Source organism: Myotis davidii, unplaced genomic scaffold, assembly GCF_000327345.1.
Source record: "Myotis davidii unplaced genomic scaffold, ASM32734v1 scaffold448, whole genome shotgun sequence".
NCBI classification, from domain to species: Eukaryota; Metazoa; Chordata; class Mammalia; order Chiroptera; family Vespertilionidae; genus Myotis; species Myotis davidii.
In genome coordinates this window covers 3,674,072-3,701,831 of record NW_006383009.1, presented here as the reverse complement: position 1 = coordinate 3,701,831, position 27,760 = coordinate 3,674,072, and the positions used below count along the sequence as shown (strand labels likewise).

Below are 27,760 nucleotides of genomic sequence, written 5' to 3'. Positions count from 1 at the left end.
CCTTGGGTTTCTGATTCTGCCTTTTTGGGTGGAGAGACACTTGGCTTCTTTGAGAATCTGAGTCATGGGTCCTACACCCTCTGTGATTGGTGCTACTGACCCCACCACATGGGTCCTTTCCAGGCAAGGTGTGCTGAGGATGGCCCCGCCAGCCCTCGCTGCAGCTGCCGGTTTCTCTTACAGCTCCAGCTCCAAAAGTCCCAGTACCTGCAGCTGGGCCCAAGCCGTGGCCAGTACTATGGCGGGTCCCTGCCCAATGTGAACCAGATTGGGAGCGGCACTGTGGATTTACCGTTCCAGGTGAGCAATCCCCCACACACTCTTCCCACACTGCCTTCCTGTGGGAGCTTGCCCTGGGCTCCCACCTGGGGCACATCCACTCGGGGCAAGTTTGTATGTGTGATGGCTGCTTTGGACAGCCAGGGTCAGCAAACTATTGCTGCAGCCCTCCCACCCCACACCCTCCTACTCCTTTTCTGTCCCTGGGATGGCCTGGCCAGACCTTGCCCAGATCCCCCCAGGCCAGTCCCCTGTCAGCATCAGCAGACCCTACAGCAAGGCCTCAGTCTGGCTGCGAGCGTTTCGGCAGCCACTACACCTGTTGGCCGTCTGTGCAGCAGCGGGAACCGCTTAGGGCCTCTGGGGCTTGGCTCCATCAGCCTCACTAATCCTCAAGCCCAGAGGTTCTCAGAAGGAGGCCCTGAGACCTGACCCCACTTGTCTACAAATGTTTCTTGGCAGAGACCTATACAGCATGGCTCCCGCAGGCCACAAGGCCGCCATGCACATCCTTATCATAAATAGCGAGAGATAAAACTCACCACCTGGGCGCAGTGCCAACCTCTTCCCTGGGGCCATGCCTGACCCTAGTCTACAGGTGGAAGTGGAAGCAAGGTGGGCCAGGGAGCCAGGGCTGAGAGCCAGGCCACTCCAGCATGGTGTCTGCTCTGCAGGGACAGGTCCGTGGACTGTCACACTTTCATCCCATTGCTGAGACAGGGCCCCAGAAACAATCACATCTGTCCACATGCTGATAGGCCAGGTGGAACTTGGGCTGGTCCTCAGGGAGCTCAGCTCCCGCCTGAGTAATCCACCAACTCCTACTCCTCCCATGATAATACTGCCAGGATGCAGTAGGCCACTGGCCAGGGTCCCCCAGACTGACTCTGGGTCTGCCCTGCTCACCTCTGGGCCCCTGGGGTATGGCCTCCTTGAACAGCTTCATGAGAACAGATGCATAGGGCTGTCTAGCTGACCAAAACCTGACCTCTTTGTCAGGGTATTTCCTCCTCCCTGGCTCTCCCCCTTCCTCTGTCTTCCTGTCCCTCCTCCCTGGAGGGGAGCATCTTCTGGGCACCCAAGCTGGCCCTGCCTGGATCACTGTGGCCGCAGGGCTAAGGGTGCAGGGCCTGCTGGGTCCTAGGGCTGAGGGTGAGGCTGGAGCATCTCAGAATCTGGTTCTTTGCATTCTAGCCCAGCGGATTTCTGGGGGATGCCCTGGCAGCGGCTCCTGTCTTTCTGGTAAATGAGTCCCTGGGCTGAGGCTATTGGTGTCCCCAGTGTGGCTGCCCTCCTGGCCTGGTGGGAGGTGTCCTGTCTGACAAATGGAAACTGATTTGCTCTGCACCCCCCCCCCCCGTGTCTGGGGAAATTCGTGTGGTCACATGGAGAGATCCCACCCAAGAATTCAAGCATGTGCACCAACGCTGCATGTTTGTTCCCATGACACATGCACACAGGTGTGCACAGATTCTAGACTCGGCCTGGTGAGCTGGGCTGCAGCCGGGCCGAGCTTCTCTCTGCCTCTGGCTATGCTTCAGCCATCTCAGTTTCCCCTCTGCTCCCCAGGCATCTCTGAGAGGAGATGAATGGCCTCTGCCCTCTGGTGTCCCTGCTGGAGGGTGAGGCTCCTTCCCTCTGCAGCTGAGCCCAAGTCGTGGCCAGTACTACAGTGGGTACCTGCTATCTCCCAAGCTGGCAGGTCTGTGCTGGGTCAGAGAGAGAGAGGGGTCCTGAACACTGGAGAGCAGTCAGCCCGGAATGCCAAGTGAGGTGTTTAGATACATGGGGAAGAGCAGAATTTCAGCCACTTTTTGCCCCACTTCCCAGAGAAGAGAGGAAGGCCCAAGGACCAGATGGCCAGGGAGGGGGACAGGCTGTGTCCAGAGCTGGCCAAAGTTGCCAGTCTTACCACAGTCAGATGGCAAGAAGCCCCACAGTGCTAGGGATGGCAGAGAGCAGGCTCCTGGGGGCCCCAGGGGCATGGAGCTGGGAGAGGGAGTAGGGCCTGGCCGGGGACCTCATGCCAGCCCCAGGTGCTGGAATAAGCCCTATCCTGCCAAGCCATGGGCTAGGGCTCCAAAAAGTGCCTACACTTGGCTAATGGTGTTGCCAGGATGTGGTGGAGCACGCTGGGGGCTGTGTCTCAGTTGAGGCTGACCCCAGGCTCAACAAGGAGCCTCCAGGGAGCCAGCACTTGGCCAGGTGGCCCTTAACGTCCCGGCTAGAGCCTTGGCTGTCTCTTGGCAGCCTCTCCAGGGATGACGTAGGTGGGAAAAGGAGGCCAGCCAGGCCCCAGAGAGAAGGCGGAGGCCTGTCTGCACCTGGTGAGGCTGAGGGTGGGGGTTGGGAGTTGGGGACTGCTCAGGCCATCTGCACCCCTGGCACCCTGGCCAGCACTGGCCCCGAGCTTGTGTCATTCTGCCTGGCCTGTGCATGCCTGCCGCACTGCACGCCTGCCACCTCGGCGCCCGGGGTCCTCAACTTGCCCCCAACCCATAGTGCTAGGAGGCCAGGAGCTGGTCAAAGGAGGAAATTGGTCTGGGTTGCCTCATGGTGGCCAAGGTTGTCTCAGGAGGGGGAGGCCATGAGGTCAGATCCTGGGGAAAGGCTACAGCTGATAAACGTTTAGGGTTTCTCTCATTTTTTCCCCCATCTCCTTCTCTCCCTCTCCCCTCCCCCAGACACCCTTCCAGTCCTCAGGCCTGGACACCAGCCGGACTACCCGGCACCATGGGCTGGTGGACAGAGTATACCGGGAGCGTGGCCGGCTCGGCTCCCCACACCGCCGGCCTCTGTCAGTGGACAAACATGGTCGGCAGATATCCTTTTCCCAGAGGACTTGGGCAGGGGGGCAGGGCCCCGTTGGTGACTGCAGGAGCCTGAGTTTGTCTAACTAATGGAGCTACCAGCTCTGGGGATGGATCGGGGTCACCCCAGTGGACTTCCCAGAGGAGGCAGTGAGGCAAGCTGAAGAACCTTTGGCTAGGTGGGGACTGAGGGACACAGGGAACAAGGATGCAGAAGTGGCCACTGGAGCATGCAGCCTGAGGTGAGAATTGGGGAAGGTGATGTTGGATCACATTGCACTTGGATGCCCAGCTGGGCAGTGGGGCCCAGGAAGGCTGTGAGCAGAGTGACTACACATTAAGGCCATGTTGGTGTACTGCTCTCAAAACACAAAATTCCTGCCCGTACCTTAGCTAAGCAGAAAGCGTAGGAGTTCCCCCCGACCTTGGCCACCCTTGGTGCTCAGCCAGCCAGCCAGCCCCTCCCACCCCCCCGAGTCTCTGAGTGCTGCTCTGGGACCCTCTGCTTCCTAGAACAGAGGAGCCTGTTCTTTCCTGGTTCTCATTTCCGCGGCAGGGGAAGCCTGACCAGCTGGGCCCCAGACAGAGCCCTCAGGCCCCAGGATCCGCCCATCAGCCCAGAATTAAGAGTCATGACCTGGGTCATCTGAACTAGACTCCCTGCCGCCCACATGAGCCCCAGTTTCACAGCTGGGGCCCCTCTTGGAAGGGGTGTAGCCCGCACGTGTGCTCGCAGGGGGTGAGTGCTGAGTGCTAGGTGGATGGGGCCACCCCTGGGGCCACTCGCAGCCAGGAAGGAAAGGGCCCCCCCTTCCCGCCCTGCAGACCCAGCTGTTTGCAGGTTCCCAGTAGCCTGGCCACCAGGTTTTTGGGGCTAGGGTGGGGCTTGAGTCAACAGCACCGACCCCTTAACTCACACTCAAGCGGACAGCTGCCCCTATGGTACTGTGTACCTCTCACCACCCTCGGACACCAGCTGGAGAAGGTCAGTGACCCAGAACCAGCCCCTAGCCCTCTTGTTGAAAACAAAACCAAACTTTCATCCTGGTTGTGCTTGGAAAATCAATATGTAGTCACTTTAAAATGACAAAACTAAGAAGCATCTAGGAGCCCTAACCAGTTTGGCTCAGTGGATAGAGCGTCGGCCTGCGGACTGAAGGTTCCCAGGTTCGATTCCGGTCAAGGGTATGTACCTTGGTTGCAGGCACAACCCCAGTAGGGGGTGTGCAGGAGGCAGCTGAGCAATGTTTCTCTCTTATCCATGTTTCTAACTCTCTATTTCTCTCCCTTCTTCTCTGTAAAAATCAATAAAATATATATTAAAAAAAATAAAAATAAAAAAGCATCTAGGAGTTTTTAGAAATCAGCTCTTTTTCTTTTTTAAGCAAAGCTGAAATTATATTAGACTAGAGGCCTGGTGCATGAAAATTTATGCACAGGAAGGGGGGTCCCTCAGCCCAGCCTGCCCCCTCTCACAGGAGCCCTCAGGTGCAGGCGACGCCCTATCACACCTCTGCTGCTGCTACTGCTGGCAGCATAAACCTCAACTGGCCCTGGTTACCTGCGCCTTGGGCCGGCCCTGGGTGGCTGGGGAGCCGACATCCGAGGCTTGCCTGCACTTTGGGCCAACCCTGAGCGGCTGTGGGGCTAAAGGGACTGGGGGACTCCGGAGGTAGGTACATGAAGCAGCACGCCTGCTGCCCCAGCGGGGCTGAGGGGACTGGGGGCTGCCATCTTGTGGCTGTGGGCACTGCCATCTTTGAGGGTGGGACAGTCAATTAGCATATTCCCTCCTTATTGGCTGTGGGCGCTGCCATCTTTGCAATGGTATGAGGGTCAATTAGCATATTCCATCTTTATTAGATAGGTTATTCAGCATTGTAGCTTGCTTCCCCCCCCCCACTTAATGTTGTGGTTTCCCACATTGCTAAACAGTCATGAAAATATGATTATAAAGAGTATTATACATTTATTGCTAGAAGACTAGGAAAATAAATAAATGTACCCAAAGGAGGAAAAAGCACCCATAATACCATTATCTAGAAAGGTCTAAAATAATAAGTATAAATATCTATATATATAAAAGCCTAAGTGACTATTAGGACCAACCGACCAGAATGACTGGTAGACCAATTGCTATGATGCGCACTGACCACCAGGAGACTGGCACTTACTGCAGGAGCTGTCCCCTGGTGGTCAGTGTGCTCCCACAGCCAACCTCCCGTGGCCAGCCAACCTCCTGTGGCCCCTCTCCCTGGCCGGCCGGCCCCTCTGACCAGCCAGCCAACCTCCCGTGGTCCCTCCTCCCTGCCAGCTGGTCCCCCAATAGGCCCCAGTTGAGGGGCTGGCTGGCCAACCTCCTGGGGTCCCTCCCCCAAACTGGTCAGCTCCCCGATAGGCCTCGATTGCCAGCCAGGCTGAGGGATTCTACCCATGCATGAATTTGTGCACTGGGCCTCTAGTCTATAATACAGGTGTTGGCTGCACCCAGTGTGAATCCATTTAATGCCACAGAAGTATACACTTAAAAATGGTTAAGGCCCTGGCTGGGTAGCTCAGTTGGTGAGAGCATTGTCTCAATATGCCAAGGTTGCAGGTTCTATCACCAGTCAAGGTACATACAAGAATCAACCAGTGAATGCATGGATGGGTAGAACAACAAATTGATGTTTTCTTCTCCCCTTCTGCCTCTCTCTAAAAATCAATAAATTTTAAAAAATTAAATTATGAAAAAAATGGTAAAGCTTGTTACCCATACTTTACCACATACAGAAAATGTGTATGTGTATATGCAATTTCAGTAAAAAAAAAAAAAAAAAAAAGACCAAAAGTAAGGAAACTTAAAAATATATATGTGTATCATACAGTATGTAATATATTTAACTCAATAGCATAATTAAATTCCCACCAAGTACTTATCATATATCAGGCCCTATTCAGCCATCAATACATTAACTGATATAAAACACACAGAGCATTGTGGAATAATAGGTGTTGTTATCATCCCCTTTGTAGATATAAGGAAAGTGAGCATAGAGAGGTCAGAATACTTGCTCAAAGACACATAGTTGGGGTGAGGGTGTGGCTAGGACCCTGACTGGTTCCTCACTGTGCAGCTAACCCTGGGATCAGAGAATGGCTGATCCTTTGTAATCTGCTCTTCTCCCTTAACTAAGTTCCTTCCATGTCACTCTCAGTTTCTGGGTCATCCCCATTGGGTGCATGCAGCTCTTATTCTCATCCCCGAATTGCTAGCTGTCCTGATGCACCTTTGCATGTCCACCCAGCTACCCTTGGGCACCCATAGTGTCCTGGGCAGCTGAAGGCTGTTCTGAAAACCCTCCCTCCAGGCACCTGTAGCTGGGGGCAGATTGTCCTGACCCTGGAGCGGAAGATTGAGCTCTTGGCAGCATTTGGGCTGATTGGAACAAGATCCTCACCTACACACACACACACCATTCCCTCCCCTTCCCACCCAGGAGATGCATTCTTTCTGGGGCCTTCTCTGAGCCTTATGTCACTGCCTCTTCCTGCCCATCACACCTGGTTTGCAACTGAGTGTCCTAGAGAGTGGGGTTGCCCATTGGTGTTTTTTACCAAAAGGGACCCAGTGATGGGCTAGGGGCTTGTACCCACAAGGCTTGGCCACTGTGGGACCATTGGGCCCCCTCTCCAAAAGGTTTTAGCAAGAAGGCTCTGTCCTTTCCTTAAAGCAGAGAAGTACACAGAGGGTGGGGAGGTGGGCGGGACTGGGGACAGACAGGCAGGTTAGGACAGAGGGACATCTCTTCTGCAAACAGGCTTTGCAGATGAAAACCATGGTCATGGTCACTCCTGTGGTTCTTTTGAGAATAATGCTCAGGTGCAACAGCCCACGAAAAAAAGACCTACAACTGCCCCGCCTCTGTCCCATCCGGTGTGTCCTGGATCAAGTGGAGCCAGGATTGTTCTTCATCATCCTTAGGGCCTTTGCTCACTGTCTCTTTCCTCTCCTAGGACCAATTCTGACTCTGCCCTGCACCAGAGCACAATGACACCCACCCAGCCAGAGCCCTTTATAGGGGGGTCCCAGGATGCACACCAGAAAAGAGGTATGGGCCAGGTACATGGGCATCTTTCCTCAGGTCAGGCAAGTCCAATGGTAGTCCCTGTGCTCGCAGAGGTCACAGCTCATGGGTGGATAGACCTGTGAAGAAAGATTCAGTGGGAGCTATGGGACAAGGGGAGGGGCTCAGGGAAACTTCAGAGATGGTACTATTTGAGTTGGATTTTGAAGCGTGTGTAGGTTTCTGGGCAGAGAAAGCAGTGCCTGTAAACACCCATTGCCTTCTGTTCATGGATTCAGCATGGCCATGCAGTCTGGGGACCTTGCGTGTTTTTTTCAAATGTAGGGGACAGCAAGCTCAAGCAAAAGGGGCAGTTATCAGCTCATGACTAAGCAGGTCACAGCTAGATGTTGAGTTTCAGGTAGAGCTTGACCCACGGCTTTACACTGGGCCATATCCTGGCTGTGCTGCTCAGAGCCCTCGTGGTCCATATCCTAGGCCCATCCTGACCTTGGTGGGTGGGAAAAAGGCTGATTCTTTCCCAGCTCTTGCCCAGAGGCTCCTCTCCAACTGGGCCATGTACATAGAGCTGCAGCTGGGCCATCTGTGCCCAGGCTCCCAACCTCTCCTCGGAGCCAGGCATAGGCAGCATCACTGGGACCTTCCAGGAGGGCACATGCCATCTTAAAAACTGGGGCAGCAGCATCCAGACAGGGGAATGTGATGCTGTGAGGCCAGCCCCAGGCAACCCCATAGGGGCCTATCTGCCCCAAGACACTGAAACCAGAGAATTAATCACGTACAGTTAAAGCCCAAATGCTTATTGCTTTTTATTAGCAGTTCACTGTGCAAGTGTGTAAACACCAGGGAGATTCTACTGACAGGATTGTCCACCAGAACTTTACCCCTTGCGGGGGCTCTCTTTGCACTCCATCTTCCTGGGACCCTAGCTCATCAGGCAGTGAGGGTGAGGTTGCAGAAGGAATTGTCTTTAATAAAAGCCAGGATTCTGAGTGTTCAGAGGTGATGAGGACATTGTGCCTGGAGCTTCCCTCCTGTTTCCTGTACTGGGGGGGGGGCAATTCTGAGGTGGCATCTCCATGGGGGAGGTCTCCCAGAAATGTGGGCTTTTGGGGTGGGGCTCTGTGACTGTGGAAGAGAGCTGCAAGCCTGGAACCCCTGGCACCTCAGAGTCCAGTTGGCCGTGGGGGGGTGGGGAAGTGAGACATGTTACCTGTCCTCCTTCCTCCAGTCGGGGCCAGACGGCGACAGAGTCAGGTTAGCCTGGCTGCCCTCCCACCCCGAGCCTGGCCCCTCCAAGTTTCAGGAAGGCGGGGTTGATCCATCTGGCTCTGTTCAACACATCGAGGGAGCTTCATCCTCCCTGAAGTAAAACCCTCACTCAGATCTGACCACTCATGCCAGCTGATTTAACACAAACGCAGGCCTGAACCCCCAACGGGCATGAAGAAATTGAGTCCCATCAAGAAAACGTTCAGTCTCACTGTTACCAAAAGGTCCAAGGAAGGGGCCTTCAGGTGCGACTGGTGTCATGGCTTCAAACGATGTCCATCCAGTCTCAGAACTTCCCTTCTTTCCTCCTCTCTCCCCTCCTTCCCTCCTCTAGGGTTGCTGGCATTTCAACTAACTTAAGGGGCCACAGCTACCATGGTGGCTCCACCCAACCCATCTAACACTGAGCAATGTGACACTGTGATGATGGCCCAGGAGGGAGAGTCAGCTGTCCACAGGGCAGTGGCCATTCACTGGAGCCAGAGAGAAGTTCTCAGCGGTTCTCTATAGCCCACCATCTCCAAGGCTGAGTCGATCCCATTGGGAGGCTGAATGATACAGGTCCTTAGCTCTAGAGCAGTGGTTCTCAACCTTCTGGCCCTTTAAATACAGTTCCTCATGTTGTGACCCAACCATAAAATTATTTTCGCTGCTACTTCATAACTGTAATGTTGCTACTGTTATGAATTGTAATGTAAATATCTGATATGCAGGATGGTCTTAGGCGACCTGTGTGAAAGGGTTGTTTGACCACCAAAGGGGTCGTGACCCACAGGTTGCAAACCGCTGCTCTAGAGCTTAAGTCACAGGTTCTCTGACTTTTTTTAATGTTTTTGTTTTGTTTTAATGAAACCCATTTTGTACTTTAGTACAATCCCCAGAAGTCACTATTGGGGCACATTACTATCACGGTTGTGACTGTATGTCAGGGAGTGCCCTCCTGCTACTGCCAGGCAGCTGCAGAGATTCCCTTTCTGACTCTCCTTCTCCCCACACCTCACTCTAGTCTTACTACTAACAGTCCCAGGAATGGAGGAGACCACCTCAGAGACGGACAAGAACCTTTCTAAGCAAGTATGGGACACCAAGAAGGTAAGAGCCTTTGGGCTTTTAGAAGTGGTTTCTTTCTTGGTCTTTTTTTAAGCGCAGCCAAGCAAAGATGATGAAACAACACATTGAAGGAGCTTCATCTTCCCTGAAGTAAAACCCTCACTCAGATTTGACAACTCATGCCAGCTGATTTACCACGAATGCAGGCCTGTTACACTGGTGAAAAGCATGTACAGAATTAAATAAGCCTGGCAGCGTGGCTCCGTGGTGGAGCATCGACCTATGAACCAGAAATCACGGTTTGATTCTGGTCAGGGCACATGCCTAGGTTTGGGGCGTGCAGGAGGCACCCAATCAATGATTCTCTCTCATCATTGATGTTTCTATCTCTCTCTTCCTCTCCCTTCCTCTCTGAAAATACTATTAGTAAAAAATATGTTTTTTTAAAAAGAATTAAATAAAACCCATGCTTGCTTTCACAGCACATACACTAAAATTGGACAATACAGGGATTAGTGTGGCCCCTGCACAAGGATGACAAGGACATCAGGGTCCCTGCACCTGCATGTGGTGCTGCCATAAAGAAAGAGAAGATGGTTAGTGGTGGGGAAACACCCCGTCATCCTGGGAGTAAGAAGAGGGTGGCAGAGCCCAGCATCCTGGTGAGACTTTTTTTTTTAATCCTCACCCACATATATTTTTTCCATTGCTTTTTAGAGAGAGTAGAGGGGAGGCAAAGCGGGCAGAGAGAGAGAAAAAGAGAAACATCGATCAGAGAGACACATCAATTTGTTGCCTCCTGCATGTTGCCTGACTGGGGCCAGGAATCGAACCCACAATCTTTTGGTGGGGGGCTGACACTCTACTGAGAAACACTGGTCAAGGATGGGTGAATTCTTAATACTGTTTATGTGGAATGTTTTTGAAAAGATTCTTTAGAAAGTCATTGTCAAGGTGCTTTGCAAAAATCCAGTAATAAAGCTAATGTTTACTCCCAGAATTAAGGAGCCTGTGGCCATGTAGAAATCCCTTCCACCCAGTTCCCTACAGAAGCTCAAGGTCACAAGCCCCCTGAGGTGGCCCAGTTCCTGCCAGTGAGGCATTCCCTTCTCACTGGGTGTGTTTGTGGGCTGACCCGGCCCTCCCCCGTGGGCCCACATTCTTGTCTGGTAATCCCTAAAGAACACATCAACAGGAGTGTCTACCTGAGGGCCCCAGAGGCAGACAGGAATTAGGGAACGTGACACAGTGGAGGCCTGTTAGCACACAGGCTTTGTCCTGTCATGTCTGCGGCCTGAGGAAGAGAGTTCCTTGCTTTGTCCTTGAATGAGAATCTAGGGGCCTGGCCTGGAGCCTGCAGATCTCCGGTGGCAATAGTGTCTCTAGCTCAGCGACCCCCAACCTTTCAGACCTCACAGACCACCAGTGGTCTGGGGACCACCGGTTGGCAACCGCTGCTCTAGCTCACAGAGGTCTTACTGCCCATAGGGTTTCCCTAGGACCCCTTCTCCTGGGCTAGCCTGCAGGGTGGCCAGAGTTTTGGTCCTCAAATGGTGGTATGCTGGGGTCCCCACGGGAGTCACACCTCTAGGCACCACAGGAAAGCTGGCCCGCTAGTGCCACAGTGGCAGCCTCTTTGTCTCAGGGCAGCCAGTCCAAGCTGCCTCAGGCTTCCCCACATGATGTTCTTTCTGGGGGTGGACAGATGCTGAGCAGAGGCAGTCTCTGCCCTATTGACTCCCTCTCCTTCCCACCCTGATCCAGGAATGTATGAGGGGTTAGCCTCCGCCACCCAGGTTTCCAATGGACCTCTACAGAGCTGGTGGCCAACAGCTGTGGCACAGCCTGAGGGCTGAGATGTAAAGAGCAGGCAACACGATCCCCCCGGGACACCAGCTCTGACAAGGCACCACATCTCCCCTGGACTGTGCTACCTTACCAGGCAGGCACCGTGAAGCTGCGAGGGACCATAGGGAGATCCTCTCCACTTAACTCTTGGTTTAGCCCCTGGGCATATCTGGGGCACCCCTCCTCCCCCCAACACACAGTTCCTTAGGGACGCTCATCATCTGTAGGGACTCCCTGGGACCCATAGCTTGCTTCTCCTTGAGCATCACTCAGCTCTCTTGGGGAGATCAGCATGCTATGAGGAGGCTGCTGAGCCTTTGCTGTCTTCTCTTTCAGACAGGGTCCAGGCCCAAGTCCTGCGAGGTCCCCGGAATCAAGTAAGTCCCAGTGGGACCTGCCCTGCATGCCTATGGCCACCAGGGGCTGCTCAGACGGCAACCCCACCCCGATTTCCACCTGTTCACGAGAGGCTACAACCCAGACAAGAGGGATGCTGAGCTGCTGGTGGCCACCCAGCAAGGCTTGCCCTGGGGATGCTTCTACTCCTTAGAGTCCCAGCGGTTCTCAACCTTCTGGCCCTTTAAATACAGTTCCTCATGTTGTGACCCAACCATAAAATTATTTTCGTTGCTACTTCATAACTAATGTTGCTACTGTTATGAATCGTCATGTAAGTATCTGATATGCAGGATGGTCTTAGGCGACCCCTGTGAAAGGGTCGTTCGACCGCCAAAGGGGTCGCGACCCACAGGTTGAGAACCACTGTCCTAGACACACTGTCCCCAGATGGCAGGAGGACCCTCATCCCATCCCCTCTCCCTGCCCTCAGGGATAAGCTGCTTCCCATTGGAGGTTTGGGCTGGTGGTTGTTTCTCGAGCATGACAGCATCTGATGGCAGGATGTCCTTTTGCACCAGTTAGTGTGTTTTTCTGCAAGCCCCCCACCCCCACCACTGCCACCACAGCTTCTGGGGGAGAACCAGCAGCCACAGTCCAAGAGGTCAACTCCCCTGTGTCTGGCCTTTTCCCAGCATCTTTCCATCTGCTGACCAGGAAAACACTACAGCCCTGATTCCTACCACCCACAACACCGGGGGTTCCCTGCCTGACCTGACCAACATCCACTTCCCCTCCCCGCTTCCAACCCCGCTGGACCCCGAGGAGCCCACCTTCCCAGCGCTCAGCAGTTCCAGCAGCACCGGCAACCTCACTGCCAACTTAACGCATTTGGGCATCGGCAGCACTGGCCAGGGTAAGGCCGGGAGGGTGAGGACACTTCCTTCCCCAGCAAAGTTCACCTGCTAGCAAGGACCGCACGTGTGTGTGTGTGTGTGTGTGTGTGTGTGTGTGTGTGTGTGTGTGAGAGAGAGAGAGAGAGAGAGAGAGAGAGAGAGAGAGAGAGAAATATGACTGAGCAGGGTCACTTCCAAAATGCTGGGATAAAGTGGGAACAGCCCGACATGGAGGCTTGGTGTGACTAGGCTATCCCAAGGCGAGTGGTGTTAGGACAGAGGGTACAGTCTGGGCAAAGGCCCCGCATTGGGAAGGCTCATGTTGTCTTTAGGGATGGGACAGTGGTTCTGAGGGGTGCTGGGAGCTTTAGAGAGTGTGATCCACCAGACTTTCCCTTTCTTCCCACCCCATAGCTGACTATGGCTGCCTTCTTGGGACACTCCAGCCTGACCCCCTCCCCAGGCTCCACACTCATTTCTCCCTGGCTATGTCTTCAGGGGCGACCCTTGGTGCCCTTGCCCATCCCAATATCTCTTGGCACCACCCCAACCCTGTTCCTGCTAGGGGCCTATGGCACTATCTCAGGAACAGACCAGGAACCTGGAGCTGTACTCCTCAATCCCTTGGTCCTCTTGCCCACTCTGACCAACTGACATGTCTATTAGCCCCACCATCAGGACCCAGCCTAACTCAGATCCTCCTCATCCTGTACAGCCTCCACCTGCTGCCATACCCCTTCACAGTCCCAGCCTCTTCTCCACCCAGAACAGCTGTCAGCTCATGGCCCTACTCTGCTCCGGTCCTTGGATAGCCCCTCACCTCCCACACCTCTCCTCTCCAGCTAATGAGCTCACCTCGGGGCCTCTGTACATGCTGTTCCTCCCCCATGGTCCTCCTCTTCCTCTAGGCGGCAAGGACCCCTCACCTGCCCCATCTCTGCTCACACCACCTTCCCGTAGTGGGGCCTCCTGGCCTCTGCTCACACCCTCCACCTGGCTTACACAGCGTTGCTTTTTTGCTTTTCTGTACTCACCCTGAGTACTTTGTTCTCACCTGTCCCCTGGGCTAAGCCTCACTCCCCTGCAACCCCACTGTGACCCCTGCACTAGTTGACTGGGCTTGCATTCAGAGAGGAGATAGGGTGCTCCCAGCAGCCCCAGCGAGCAGGAGGGCTCAAGGGGGCCCCTCTGTGAGCCCAAAGGTATCAGGACTTGGTGGTCAGTGAGAGCACTACATCATCTTCCCTTCTTCCTGCACAGGGACCACCGAGCAGCCGCATCCACATGTCATCACCCTGAGTGTGGTGGGCAGCACTGTGCAGCCCTTTCTACGATAATCACACGCTGAGTCACGTTCACTTGCAAGCGCTCTGACTGCCTGGGGAGAACAGGCTGTCAGAGGGGAGGCCGCACCTAGACCAAGGCAGGGCCCCAGCAGACACTCTGAAGAGAGATTTCTGGGAGAAATGGGCTGGCTTGGGAGCTGGGTTGATGTGAGGAGTGGTGGAGAGTCAGTCCTACCTCTGGTGCCCATGGGGCCTGCGAATGTGAGGTGTGTTGGAGACAGTACCATGTCCCTAGGTTTTTAGATAAGGGGATGGAAGCCAGACAATGAAGGGAGGAGTGAGACTCTGGACTGAGGATGTTGAGATTGCCCCTGGCCCTATGCCCACCCAGGCTTAGCCACAGAGCAAAGGGTACCATCCCAACCATGCCCCCCTGCCTACCCCCCATCCCCCGAAGGCCCAAAGACAAATGAGTAGATTCAGGGAAGCCCAAGACCCATGGCCCCTAGAGACCAGTGGGCAGCTGCGTAAGCATTGGCCTGTGCATGTGCAGAGGAAGAGAGTGGAAGGTTGGTTCTGGGACTACTGCCCCCCACTTTCCCTGGCTGATGCTGACACTACCATTTCCTGGCCCCATTTTTCCCCACTTTTTTTTTATTTAAATTTTTATTGTTGAGAGTATTACAGATGTCCTCCCTTTTTTCCCCTTGACCCCCACCACCCGGTTTCCACCTCGCCCCAGGCCTTCACCACCCTATGGTCTGTGTTCATGGGCAACGCATATCCTATATAATAAAAGGATAACATGCAAATTCCATTTTCCCCCACTTTTGACTGTGGCCTCCAGAGGATCACCCCCCTCCACCCGAGAGTCCTTGGCAGCCCCCCAGCGCCCACCAGGAGCTGTGCACTTCTGAGCAGAGTCTAAACAAGCACAGGAAAACAAGCACATGTGAAAGCTGCAGACCCGGAGTCGGGCTGCATATGGGAGGGGCTTCCGGGGACGGGGATCGGACCCTCGCCACCTGGTTCTAGTATCTGCCAGTGATGTCTGACGTGTGTTGGATTGTTTTCAAACCTGCCACTCCAGGGGCTCGCCTGACAGGGGCTTCACTTTCTGAGTGCGTTTTAAATCAAGCTGAGCCTTAGCCTCTGGCACACATGGAGACTGCCCCCCGCCCCCGCCCCAGCTCACCCACAGTCAGATCATGAACCCAAGAAAAGGAAGAGGCCTTCCCATCAGAGAGGGAGACAATGGCCCCTTTCGTCCCCTTCCACATTTGCTAAAGTCGGTTCCCTGGCTGTCCGCTGGGACCCAGGAGGACAATAGGCCTGGTTCCTCCTTCTTGGCACTGCTCTGTGCCTGGCTGCTCCTGCATTCGGGGCTTATGTGTCTTGGGCTGAGCCCCTGTTACCTGGCTCGTCCTCTCCTGGCAGCTCTCCCTGCCTGCCCAGACTTCCCTTCCAACTGGCCCCACTCCTTTTCCCAAAGGTGACCCAGGTTGCCAAAAGGAATTCAACAGTAAGGCATTCGTTCACCCTCCGGGCCCCCATGGGAGGCCAGGAGCTCACTGTGGTCCAGCAGAGGATTCAAAACCACCTTTGTATTCAGGGCAGATGTTAGAGGCTGGCAGCCCAAGTGCCAAATCCAGCCCAATGGTGTATTTTGTCTATCCTACGACTGTGTGTGTGTGTGGTGCTTTGAATAGATACTTAAACATCTGGAGAGTGAGTGTAAAAACCTGGATTTCTGGCTTCTTTTGAATCAGAGGACCTAGCAGCAGTGGGTCAAGATCCTATGCCCCAAGATGGGCCAGAGAGTTCCAGTTTACCACAGGCCCACCTGCCACTGTCACCCCACTGCTCCTCTCACTCCTGGCATTTGACTCTGCTGCTTACTGAACACTGACATCTGCTCTCTCTGGATGTCACATGTTCCTCAGCCTGCTGGACCTATGAAGTGATGGACACTCAGAGAGATAAGGCAACTGCCCAGGGTACCCATTCCAACTGTGCTCTGAGCCGGTGTCTCCTGGACTCCTGCCAAGGCCTCTTACCCTGCCTCCCTTGATGTCTGTGTCCATAGCAGCCTGATTTCTGGGTCCCAAGTTCTGTGCAGAAATTGGATCCCCAGGCCCTGACTCAGGAGCAATCAATGGCACCAGGTGCCCTGCATTGCTTGGCCAAGAGGAGCCACCAGGGCATCCAAGGGGAAGCGCAGGTGTGACCTGGCTCTCCTCACATGGATGACACAGTAAGCAACTGCCCATCATCTCCCTCAGTGCACACTGGGTGCATTCTAACTGGCCCGTGAACCTGTCATCTTACCTGCTGGAACAAGGTTGATCTGGTGCCCTTCGCAGGGTGGGCCTGGCTCCCATGGATGAGTTAAACACCTTCACTGGCCTTGACTCACAGTTCATTAAAGCCTCACAGTTAACTGGCAAGGGCAGCTGATATCATCTCCATCTTGAGGACATGGAAACAGAGTCTGGGTGGTCAGGCCAGGCCCTTAGGGCTCCTCATTGCATCAGCGGGCCTGTTGGCTGTCTGGCACAGTGCCTGGGATAGCATAAGCCCCAAATGCTGCCACACTGAATTTGACCTCACTCAGGTCCTTCACAACAGTTGTATCCAGGCATTGGATTGCTGGGGGAGGGGGCCAAGGGGAGAGGAGGATGTGGAGTCTCTGGCAGGAGCTCCATCAGGAATGTGGGTTTTGGAAGAAGATAAAGAGTAACCGAGTTTCTAGCCAGTGGAGCTGATGGTCCAGCATGAAAAATACACTAGGGGTTGGGGCGGGGGAGGTGGAAGTGAGATGGGGGGATGGAGGAGATGCCAGTTATACAAATCCAGGGCTGAGAGGAGATCTGGCCAGAGGAGCAGTTATGAGAAAGAACATGTGCGTCAAATGAGGGTGAGGAGGGCATGAAGATCAAGAGGAAACACCAGTGTTGGGCAGGACTGACTTGTTTGAAGCTAACCAAAATCCAAGCCAGTTTAGGGAAAAAAAAGTAGATTGATTGTTTCCCAAAGAGGGGAAGTGCCAGTGTAGCTGCATCCGGGGCTCAGGTGCTGCCTCTCCCACCTCATTCTCCAGCTGATCCTTCCCCTTCCAGCCACAGAATGCCACACACACACACACACTCTCTCTATACCTCCAGCCTCTCTTGGAGTTCCATCAGAAGTCCTAGGTCAGTCTCTCATTGGGTCAGCCTGGTCACATGTCCATCTAGGGACCAATCATGTGGCAGTCCAGAAGCAGGAAAGTGCTGCCCAGCAGGACCTTCAGGACACCCCTCCTGGAGGGATGGCAGGATCAGTATGGAGAGTGTTGGTCATCATGGGATTTCGGGAGGAGAATAGAGACCACACAGAGCTGGGGTCCCCAAGATCAGGGTATCAGGATCTTGGAGGGGGTACCCTGGTCTGGCAACAGGGCATGCCCACTGGCTTCTGTCTGAGCAATTTAGCTGTCCCCAACAGTGACCATGGGTGTATGAGTGGTCCTTTGGAGGCTAGAGTCATGCCAACCCTTCCTTCCTTCCAGGCATGAACACTCCAGTCTCTTCACCGCAGCACCGTCCGGCCAATGTCAGCCCACTATCCCTGAGTTCGGAGACACGACGGCAGCAGCAGGCACAGCAGGTGTCACCCACCCTCTCCCCGCTGTCACCCATCACTCAGGTTCGAGGGGGCAATGGCGTGGGGGACGGCCCAGTTCTGTCTCTCTGGGAGACCTACTCCTTCCAGGGAGACCTTAGAAACAGTCCAGCATTTTTGGCTTTTTGTCAATTTTTTAAACACATGGGAAATGCGTTAATCAGTGACCTGGAGTCCCCTGTGCCATCATGGGCAGGTCCTATGTTAGCAATTGCTGTGTGAATGGGGCATATTTCAATTATGGTACTTTCTCTTTTTTAGGATCTAGTTGAAATTTTCCAAAATAAATTCTAGAGAGGTCTCCCTCTCTCCCCCAGTTTACTGTAATTTTGATTTTTTGGTAATGGTGTGTATATAGAAATTAATCTGTTTCATCTAGATCACGCAGCAAGCTGGTGTATGATTGTTCATAGTAATAGTACTCTCTCATAATCCTTTTATTTCTGTTAAGTTGGTGGTAATATTCCCACTTCCATTTCTGATTTTAGTAATTTAATTCTTCTCTTGTTTACTTAGTCACTTGAGGCTCATAGAATGAGTTAGGAAGTGTTCTCTCCTCTTCTGTTTTTTTGTTTGTTTTTGAAGAGTTTGAGAAGCATTGGTGTTAATTCTTTAAATGTTTGGTAAAATTCATGAGCGAAGCCACCTAAGGTCTGAGCTTTTATCTTCACTGGGAGGTTTGTTTTTATTGATTCAACCTCCTTACTTGATATAGGTCTACCCAGATTTTCTATTTCTTCTTGGGTCAATTTTGGTAATTTGTGTGTTTCCAGGAATTTGTCCATTTTATTAATTTTTTAAAAAATACGTTTTCATTTATTTTTAGGGAGGGAGAGAGAAAGAAACATCAATGTGAGAAAGAAATATCAATTGGCTGCCCCCAAAAGCACCCTCACTGGGGATCAAGCCTGTAACCTGTGCATGTGCCCCAACCGGGAACTGAACCAGTGACCCCTCGCTCAACCAACTGAACCACACCAGTCAGGACTTGACTATTTTTTAAAAATCCCTGGCAGATAACATTTTTGTTCTTTGTTTTTTTAATATAACCTTGATGGCATAATTCACTTATAACAAAATGAAGTCATTCACACATTTCAATGCCTGTTCTGGGCATGGTTCCCCTCCGTGTCTGCTTGTACAGTGGTCTTGTTCAGATCAGGATCCAGAAGAGCCATGGTGGTTTTTCTGGCAGCTGTGTCATCACTCTCTCCATCTGTGACCCCTGCCCCTTTTCTCCACCCCAGTCTCTCAGGCTTGCTTTCCCTTTCTGGAAAGTACTTATTAGAGATTAGGCATCTGCTAAGCTCCCGGGCATGTACTGCCTCCATCACAGGGCAGGATTCCTGCATATCCCAGGGACTCTGCACAGACTCATGACTTTTGAAAACTTCCTCTGCTTATTTTCCTCTTTCAAACTCTGAGAAGGCTTGAACTGGTTATCACCTAGTGGCTACGTCAGTGCCTTCATCACTCGCACCCTTGCTAACCTCCCCAGGAGGGCCAGGCTGCAGGATGGTGATGAGCAGCCCCTTCCGCTCTCTGAGGGGAATAGGCGCTGGCCACCCTCTAGGTTACCGTAGTGTGATACCTGGTGCCTGCCTGCAGTGGGGAAACTTCAGTTCAGAGAGCCATGGGTTTCCTGAGCCTGTGTGAATACAGAAGGTCATGCCTGCCTCTTGGTGTGCAATGAGGATAAAAGAAAGGCTGGTGGGGTGTAGGGTGCAGCCAGCTGGATTAGATGCCCAGGTCCAGCTGACCCTCCATAGCCCTGGGTGAGGCCCTATTTAGGCCTGTGCCTTCGGTCCAGGGTGTGATGTCTCTTTGTTCATCTCTATCACCTCATTGCTGAGCTTGCCAGGCCATGAGGGCCCCTTGGGGGACCAGGTGCTTGTGGCCGGCCCCCAATGCTGACACCTGAATCTGAAGCCCTTCTCTTCCCACAGGCCGTGGCCATGGATGCCCTATCTCTGGAACAACAGCTGCCCTACGCCTTCTTCACCCAGGCAGGCTCCCAGCAATCAACTCCACCGCAGCCCCCGCCCCCGCCCCCCCCGCCACCAGTATCCCAGCAGCAACCATCCCCACCACCTCCGCAGGTGCCCATCAACCTCCCCCCAGGCAGCCCCCTGATGCCGAGCACCAGCCTGACGCAGGGACCCCAGCTGCCCCCGCTCCTGGTCACAGTACCGTCCTCTCTCCCCCAGTCCCCCCCAGACAACCCAGGCCAGCCACCGATGGGAATCGACATCGCCTCGGTAAGCCCAGGACATGGTCGTCGAGGCCTGGCCTCGGGGTCTGGCTGTGGGGTCATGCAGGAGGAACCTGGGGCTGTGGGAGGCTCTGTTGGGTGCCCAGGGCCCGAAAAGAGTTGGGTGCCCAGTTTTGTCTGCAGCACCTCAAGGTTCCACTTGGAGGCCAACTTGCCAGGGTTTGGGGCTGAAGCAGACGCTGCCGGGACTCAGTACCCAGTGGAGTTTCTGCTGAGTATGTCACCCCATGTACACATGGGGAAACCGAGGCACAAGCACGTGTCAGTGCCCCAAACCTTACCTGATATGGGCTACCCATGTCTGGCTGCCAAGCCATCCCCCATGGCCCTTGATACCTGCCCCTGCCCTTCCCATTCAAAACAGGGCTTCCCTGGAGGTAAGGAGAGCACAGCTCTCAGGGCCTAAGGCACAGGCATCTGCAAGCCAGAGGGTCAGAGGTGAACTTGGAGGGGAGGAAAGGATGCAGCACAGTGTCTGAGCCGGGGGCTTTAGCTCAGACCCTGGGACCCCCCTGCCTGGACCAGGGCTGAAGCTCAGTTATACGATGGGAGCATGGGACCCACTTCCTGGGCTGGTGTAGGGGAGCTTCGGCTCAAACCATGGGACCCTCTGCCCAGCCAGGGACTGCAGCTCAGACCATTGGATGCCCTACCAGGGCTGAGCTAGGTTTTTTCCTCTGCAAACCCAAAGCTTCCTGATTGTTCAGACTTTGACCCTGATTACTCTGGTGGGAAGAAGGTGGTCATTGCTACCTTTGGCCACATCCAAAGGAACAGAGACCCATGTTTGGGGCACAGTGAGCCCTCCCCATTCAGCCTTCAGTTAACAGCCCTGGGATAAAGCTCGCTCTCAGAACATCATGTGCTCTGCAAAGAACAGCCACCTCCCTAAGCTGGTGGTCAGGCAGTGACCTAACAGTAGAGACCCACATTTCCAAGCTGCTCCAACCCCTCAGCAGGCAGACGCTCCCCCCGCCCCCCGCAGAAAAGTACCGAAGCCTTTCCTTTAGCATTAACACAGCAAGTGTGGGGGCAGCTCTGATGCTGGAGCCAACCTGGGCACCCAGCTCCCCAACACCCTCCTGCAGTGGGGCCTGGCTATGGAGCTGGGTGGACATTGTGAGCACGGGTATTCAAACCAGGTGCACACACAGTGCCTCCCCAGGCTCCCAGGTCAGAGTCTATCTCCTGGGACCCCCGGGGACAGCTGGCTCCCTTGGGGCACAGGCAGTCTCCTGCAGAGTTTCTGCAGACTCTCCCAGGCAAGAGCATCTCTCTGGACATTTTCCTGGTCTTCACCAAGTGACACACTGGTGCCACCCACACCCTATTAATTGAGCTCCCATGCCCCACCCAGGCTCAACCCCCATCAAACACTGCTCAGAGTAGGTCACTGAGGAAATGGGGAGACTGAGCACTCATAGGGCCTTGGGCCTCCATGAACAGCAGGCTCAGAGAGGTCAGGCAGAGTTTAAATCCAGATCCTGGCCCAGCCTGTCTCATCTGTGGTGAGAAACCAGGGCCTGGTAAGAAGCCAGGGTCCTCTGCCTTTGAACAGGGAGGTAGCCAACCCTCTGAGGTCTCTGGAGAGCATGACCCCATCAGGTTTGTGCTAAGCCACGCCAGTGATGGTGACTTCTTAGTGCTGGGAGCCCTGCTGTCAGTACCACATTTTGAGGTGGGCAGGATATGCCAGTACAGACTCGGAACTGAGAGAGCCAGGGATCCATCAGAGTCAGGAACAAAAGGCAACACCTGCCCACCCAGTCCTAGGCCATCTCTGCCTTCGTGTGTGTGAGTGTGCATGTGTGTAGCTGTGCGCACATGTATGTAGTGTGGTTGTTTTGAAGCATGTTGAATCGAGGTGGACCCAACCCTTACTCCCCCACAGCCCATCAGGACAATTACATGACGCTCAGTTCTAGGTTCTCTGACTCCAGCCCCCGACACCTAGGAGTTGGGTTTGGAGACAGGTACCCCTGAGGCCCCGAACTCTAGCCCCAGGTCCTCTGCTCACTGAGGGGTGGGGGCTTGTGGGAGGCTCAGCTGGGAGCCGGGCTGGGGCCTCCACATCCTGACCTGTTTGTCGTCACAGGCCCCGGCTCTGCAGCAGTACCGCACTAGTGCCGGCTCCCCAGCCAACCAGTCTCCCACCTCACCCGTCTCCAATCAAGGCTTCTCCCCTGGGAGCTCCCCACAAGTAAGGGATGCCGCCACTCTATCCCCAGCTCACCTCGCCCACCTGTGCCCTCGCCTGCCATCTGTGCCTCATGCCTCACATCATCCCATCTCGTCTGCTCCATATGGTTGGGAGGAGAAGGCGCTGCCCCTCGTTCCCGCTGCTCCTCTGGTCTGTGCAAAGCCCCAGCTGGAGGTGGTGGGCTCCTCGGCCTGTTAAAGATCACAGTGCTGGCCCTGGCCAGGTAGCTCAGCTGGTTAGTGTTGTCCTGATGCACCAAGATTGTGGGTTTGATCCCTGGTCAGGACACATACAGGATCTCAGTGTCAGCCACACCCCAGCTCCTCGTCCATGGTTGGGGACAGCCCCAAGTGCAGCTCAAACATGGCATCCAATAGCCTGTTAACATGTCCTCATCTGCATCTGACCACCCTGAGGCCTGGTGTCTTGAGGCTTTTGAAAGTGGGGGGTGCCCCCCTTGTTTTGAAGCACAGCTGAGGTGACAGCCAGTTGTGGGGGTGCTGACTACTCAGCCCCCTCTCCTCCCCTTTACCTCCTAGGAAGGTGTGTCCCCCAAAAAGCTTCTCTGAACAGTACTATAGCCTGTCAGGTCCTTGTTCCCCTTCCACAGATGAGACAGGTTGACTCTAGGCCTTAGGCAACAGGCAGGACTTGACCAATCCTGTCAGATTCAGGTTACCCTCCCACACCTGGCACAGTTGGCCCCTGATACCTAACGTGCACACACCCTGTCCAGGTTCCTCAGGGTTCCCCTTAGCCTGGTTTGGCTGTAGCCATATTCCATCTGGAATGTTCCATCAGAGAGGAAGGGGTGCTTGAAAAGCTGACATCTGGGCCCAAGACATCTCACTTGCAGTGAAGCCTCTCCAGGACTCTGCCCTTCAGTCCCCAAAATAACACTAAGTTGAGAAACCCCTAGGAGCCCCTGCAGTGCCCCAGGCCCCAAGCCTTATTCTCAGCCAAGGGGAGAGAGGATTCGCCTTTCTGCATAGAGCAAGGAGCAGAGCTGCCCCTCTAGACGGGCAGGAAAGACATCAGGCTCCCTTGTCCCCAGCTCAGACGTGCACCCTGAACCCAGACCTGTGTTGGGACAGTGGGCATCCCGTTCAGGGAGGACTTGAGGCTTCATCTGCTATAGGAGGGGCCCTCAGGTGCTGCCTCCACACCCACAGCTGCCAGGGATCCTGCTGGGACCATCAGTGTGTAGCCTCCTGCTCCGTAGGCAGGCGGAGAGGGTGGCAGCAAGCTTGGGACAGGCCGGGGCTAGGCCTGATGTCGCATGCTCTTCTGTTCATGCACCCCAGCTCTGAGTTCTCATGGCTCCCAGAAGGTGGTCTCATCATGTGGTACCGTGGGATATAGCGTGCTGGAGGAGCTGCACCTGGCAGGGGAGGCAGCAGGTGGGACCTGTCCCAGATGGGCAGCCCTCCCTGGGGCCAATCTCTGAGTAGCATTCCTCTAATTCAAAGCAAGACAGGAATTTGAGGGTCAAGTAGATTTCTTTCAGGAGAGATTTGTCTCTACCAAAGTGATCCATCCCAGGCAGAGCCTTTTCCTGTCATGTCAAGCCACCATCTGTGTGTCGGTCCATCTGTCAAGGGATGCGGGCTGCTAATTCATGTGTGAGGACGGGGCCATCAGGCTGTCAGACCCCAACCAGAGACACTGGCTTAGAGGGGCAATGGGCTTGTTTAGAGGCAAAGTGTTCGGCAGAGGGCATAGCTGACTTCCTTCTGTAGGTTGAGTCCTCCAGGACACACTCACCAGCCCCATAGGCCTGTGCCTCCCTGGCCTTGAGCAGATGCACTGAGCCTCAAGCAGTTGAGATCGTGTCTTGTGTGCTGCCTCCCTCTTCACTTCTGAGCAGACCTTCCTGCAAACTCTCTTGGCCTCCTCACAAGAGAAACTGTGGCCAGAGGTCCCCTGTGCATGCTGGGCCTCTGGGGCCACAGCCACAGGGACAGGAACAGGTGCCTCAGAAGAAACCTGCCACCTCCTTCATGGGCAAAACCAGCCAAAATCTTCCGCCCCTTTTTTAAACCTGAAGCTGGTAATTTTTAACTCTTGTGTTTGAATAGAGCATTCGTCCCCAGGAGCCTCCCTGCCCACCAGGGTAGTCATCTGTCCCTTTCTGCTCTCAGCCCACTGACCACCTGGAGCAGCCAGTGGGTTTGCGGCCAATCATTGTCTGGAATGGAAGCCTGAGACTCAAGCCTTGGCCATTGTCAAGCATGTGGGGACCTTTCTAGAACAGGGAACTCAGGGGGAAGGCTCTAGGGCCTTTAATCTGTGGAGACATTTGAGAGGATGACGCCTGGGAATGGCCATGGTGCAGCAACTTCCATGAGCCATCCTGTCTTGCAGAAGAGACACTTCGGGTCTGGGCTGGGAATATATCTGTCCAGACCTGGTGTTTCGGGTGCAGCCATCCCTCTCCCCCCTCCCACATCCTGCCAGGCTCCATCCGGCCATCCCTGGCAGTATCTCCAGAATGGGCAGGGGCTCCAAGCTCTTCCTGGTGTCTTCACCACCTCTGAGGTCCTAGCCCCCTGCTTCTCTCCCAGGAGCATCTCCCAGCTATCAGTGAGCCCTGGGGTCTCGAGGGCAGGCTGCCAGGACTCAGCAGGTGAGAGGGGGCTTTCTGAGTGCCTGTCCTGTGTTTGCTCTGCACTCATCCTGTCCACATATGTGGACAGGGGCCTGACAAAGCTCACCAAGTGCTCGTCCCATTCTGAATATTTAGGGAATCTTGTGCCTTGGTACCGGTTACATGCTTTCCTCTGGGACTTGTCAGGGTTCCTGATCCTCATATCCCCCATTCCCTCATCTTCTGTCTGACAGAAAGGAGGTCACCTACATCTGAGCTTAAGGAAAGGAGATGGGGGTGGCGTTCTTGGGAAATGTCAGGGTGTAGAGCCATCCCACCCCCAGCAGGCAGGAGAAAGAAGCCATCATCCTGAGACAGGGGAGTTGCCAGCTCAGTGTAGGCGCCCTGGAATAGCTGTCATCCACCTCCCTTGTCTCGTGCATCCTTCACTAGGTCTCAGGGGCCTCCCCGTGGGCTCGACTGGCCTTTAGGAGCCTCCCGCCCCCCAACCTAGTCATGGGGATCATGACAACAAAAAGCCTCTCTTCTATCTGCAGCACTCTTCCACCCTGGGCAGCGTGTTTGGGGACTCGTACTATGAGCAGCAGATGGCGGCCAGGCAGGCCAATGCTCTGTCCCACCAGGTGAGCGGGTGCCCGGGCCACAGCGCCCTCAGCAAATGCTTGCCCGGACCCCGCCCGCCCTCGGGAGTGAGCTTTGCTCCTAGCCCCCCCGTCTCCAGGCAGTGGCGCATGTGGCTGTCTTTGCCTCTCCTGGCGATGCACCTGGCGTGTCAGTGAGCGCCAGGAGGGACGGGCAGTGGCTGTCACAGTGGCACTTGGCATGGGCCGTGCATGTGAGTTTGCGGGAGGTCAAGTTGGCTTTGTGTGGAGGCCAGAATCAGGCATGCGGGCACAGGAGGGGTTGGCCGCTACCTGGAGCTGGTCACTCAAACATCCATCCATTTATCCATCCATCCATCCTGCAAGCCCTGAGGGTGTGTATGTGGGCAGGCCCGTGTGGGTTAGGAGATGGCAATACCCGAGGGCAGAGAGACTCGTGTGACCAGCCCTCACGAGGGTGGACCTGAGCACAGCTCTAGGCATCCTGCCGAAGAGGTGGTCCGGAAGTCTCAGGCAGCCCTTCCCACAGCAGCAGTGCTCAGTGGCCAGCCTCACACCCTGTGTCCCCTCCAGCTGGAGCAATTCAACATGTTGGAGACGGCCATCAGCTCCAGCAGTCTGTACAGCCCGGGTTCTACACTCAACTACTCGCAGGCGGCCATGATGGGTCTGACGGGCAGCCATGGGAGCCTGCAAGACACACAGCAGCTTGGCTATCCCAGCCACAGCAGTATCCCCAACATCATTCTCACAGGTGAGGTCCTGTCTGAGGTGTCCTAGGCAGGGGTCTCAGTCCTGGTGTCCCTGTCATAGGTCTCAGCCCTGGGGGAGATGGAACTCCCTGCCCTGTAGGGTGAGTCATGACACAACTGAGGTGTCCCTGCCTTTGGTGTGGACCCAGAGAGACCAGACCCCTGTTCCTAACCTCGAATCGCTGCTGGGCTTCAGCCAGGCAAGGGGGACATACACCTGGACCCCACACCGGGCATACAGCACCTTGTGCTCAGAACAAGTCACTCTCCCAGCCCTGTGCCTGCCACCCAGGCACCTGAGCACTGTTCGCTGGGTGTGTGGGGAATATAAGTGACCATGGCAGGGGGTGAGCCCTGCATGGCAGGAGGGGTGCTTCCTGTGCAGTCAACAGGAGTGTAACAGCTTGGACACGCTGCCGTATGTGTCTCACACGGCCTGAGTATAGTGCCCAGGTGTGTGTGTGAGGAAGTCCTGCTCCGTGTAGCAGAGCCCAGACCTGTGATGCCCTCTCCACCCCATCACCCCTCCTTCCCTCCACCGAAGGCTCTTGGTTTTATTGAAGAAAGAAGTAGTTTCCTTATAAGCCAGGGCTGTGTGGGATTGAGGTGGACACCCCCACCCCTGGTGGGCCCCACTCAAATCTCCAGGATGGATGGGTCTATGCCCAGAGTCCCCCCAAAGCTGGGACCCCAAGTATAGACCCAGTACTTCCTCCCTACCCTGACGGTGCCTTAGGTACCTGGGGAGGACCAGGCCCCATGATGACCCTGACAGTCCAGAAAGATGGATACTTTTAAACATATATACATATATTTATGTGTGTGTTTATTGACTTCAGAGAGGGAGAGAGAGATAGAACATTAATGATGAGAGAGAACCATCAATTGGCTGCCTCCTGCATGCCACCCACCGGGGATCAAGCCCACAGCCCAGGCATGAGCCTCGCCCAGGAATTGAACCGCGACTTCCTAGTTCACAGGTTGACACTCAACCACTGAGCAACTCTGGCTGGGCAAGATGGAAACTTTTATACTGGTTTCTAGATGGGCAAACAGGCTTGGGGACTCCGCACAAGTAGAGGAGGGATTCCAGGTTTGAACCAGGGTCTCTAGAGGAACAAGACTTCCTCCATGCCACAGGGAGGGCCCTCGATGTGCATGCCCAGCCTGCTTCTCTGACCCAGGAGGAGGCTACCTGCTGATGTCTGGGGCTGGATCTTTCTCTAGGTAGGGCCAGCCTGTGCACTGTGGTGTTGAGCAGTGTCCCTGGTCTCCACATGATGTTAGTAGCACCCCCTTCCCTAGTCCTGGCAGCTAGAAATGTTCCCTGGGGTGGCCCAAGCCCTCTTCCCTGAATGTGGGGGTAGGGAACCAAGACCGAGCTGACTTTTGTGTCCCCCTAATCCAGTGACAGGAGAGTCCCCTCCCAGCCTCTCTAAAGAACTGACCAGCACGCTGGTTGGGGTTGGCGATGTCAGCTTCGATTCTGACAGCCAGTTCCCTCTGGATGAACTCAAGATTGACCCCCTGACCCTGGATGGACTGCACATGCTCAATGACCCTGACATGGTCCTGGCCGACCCGGCCACCGAGGACACCTTCCGGATGGACCGTCTGTGAGTGCACACCCAGCACTCTGCTGCCCAGCCCCGGCTCCGTCACCCCGCCGGTCAGTGGTCCCAACGGAGTCTCCCTGAGCCCAGGGACTGCACACTCTGTCCCTGCAAACGGCCGAGCTTGTGATTCTGAGCTTGCAATACCGCCAAGCACTCCCGCCCCCGCCCTCCCTCGGCTGTTCACCTCCCCTGGGAGGCTGTTC

At 54.8% G+C, this 27,760-nt stretch overlaps 1 protein-coding gene across 7 annotated transcripts; it reads left to right on the top strand.

Annotated features, from left to right (window-relative positions):
- The first annotated feature begins 93 nt into the window (after window positions 1-93).
- On the top strand, window positions 94-27,759 carry CRTC1 (CREB regulated transcription coactivator 1). 7 transcript variants are annotated; one of them, XM_015557747.1, is made up of 15 exons: window positions 94-300; window positions 1,474-1,521; window positions 2,964-3,101; window positions 4,013-4,074; window positions 7,086-7,180; window positions 9,435-9,520; window positions 11,663-11,703; window positions 12,358-12,578; window positions 17,395-17,531; window positions 19,454-19,606; window positions 19,715-19,765; window positions 21,875-21,979; window positions 25,124-25,210; window positions 25,763-25,943; window positions 27,350-27,759. In XM_015557747.1, the coding sequence occupies exons 1-15, from the start codon at window positions 109-111 to the stop codon at window positions 27,559-27,561; spliced, it is 1,809 nt and encodes a 602-aa protein (XP_015413233.1). In that variant the 5' UTR covers window positions 94-108; the 3' UTR covers window positions 27,562-27,759. The 7 variants fall into 7 exon arrangements, with proteins under 7 accessions (XP_015413233.1, XP_015413230.1, XP_015413234.1 ...); XM_015557744.1 differs by having other exon boundaries at window positions 17,395-17,492; window positions 19,454-19,765; XM_015557748.1 differs by lacking the exon at window positions 21,875-21,979.
- The last annotated feature ends 1 nt before the right edge of the window (window position 27,760 follows it).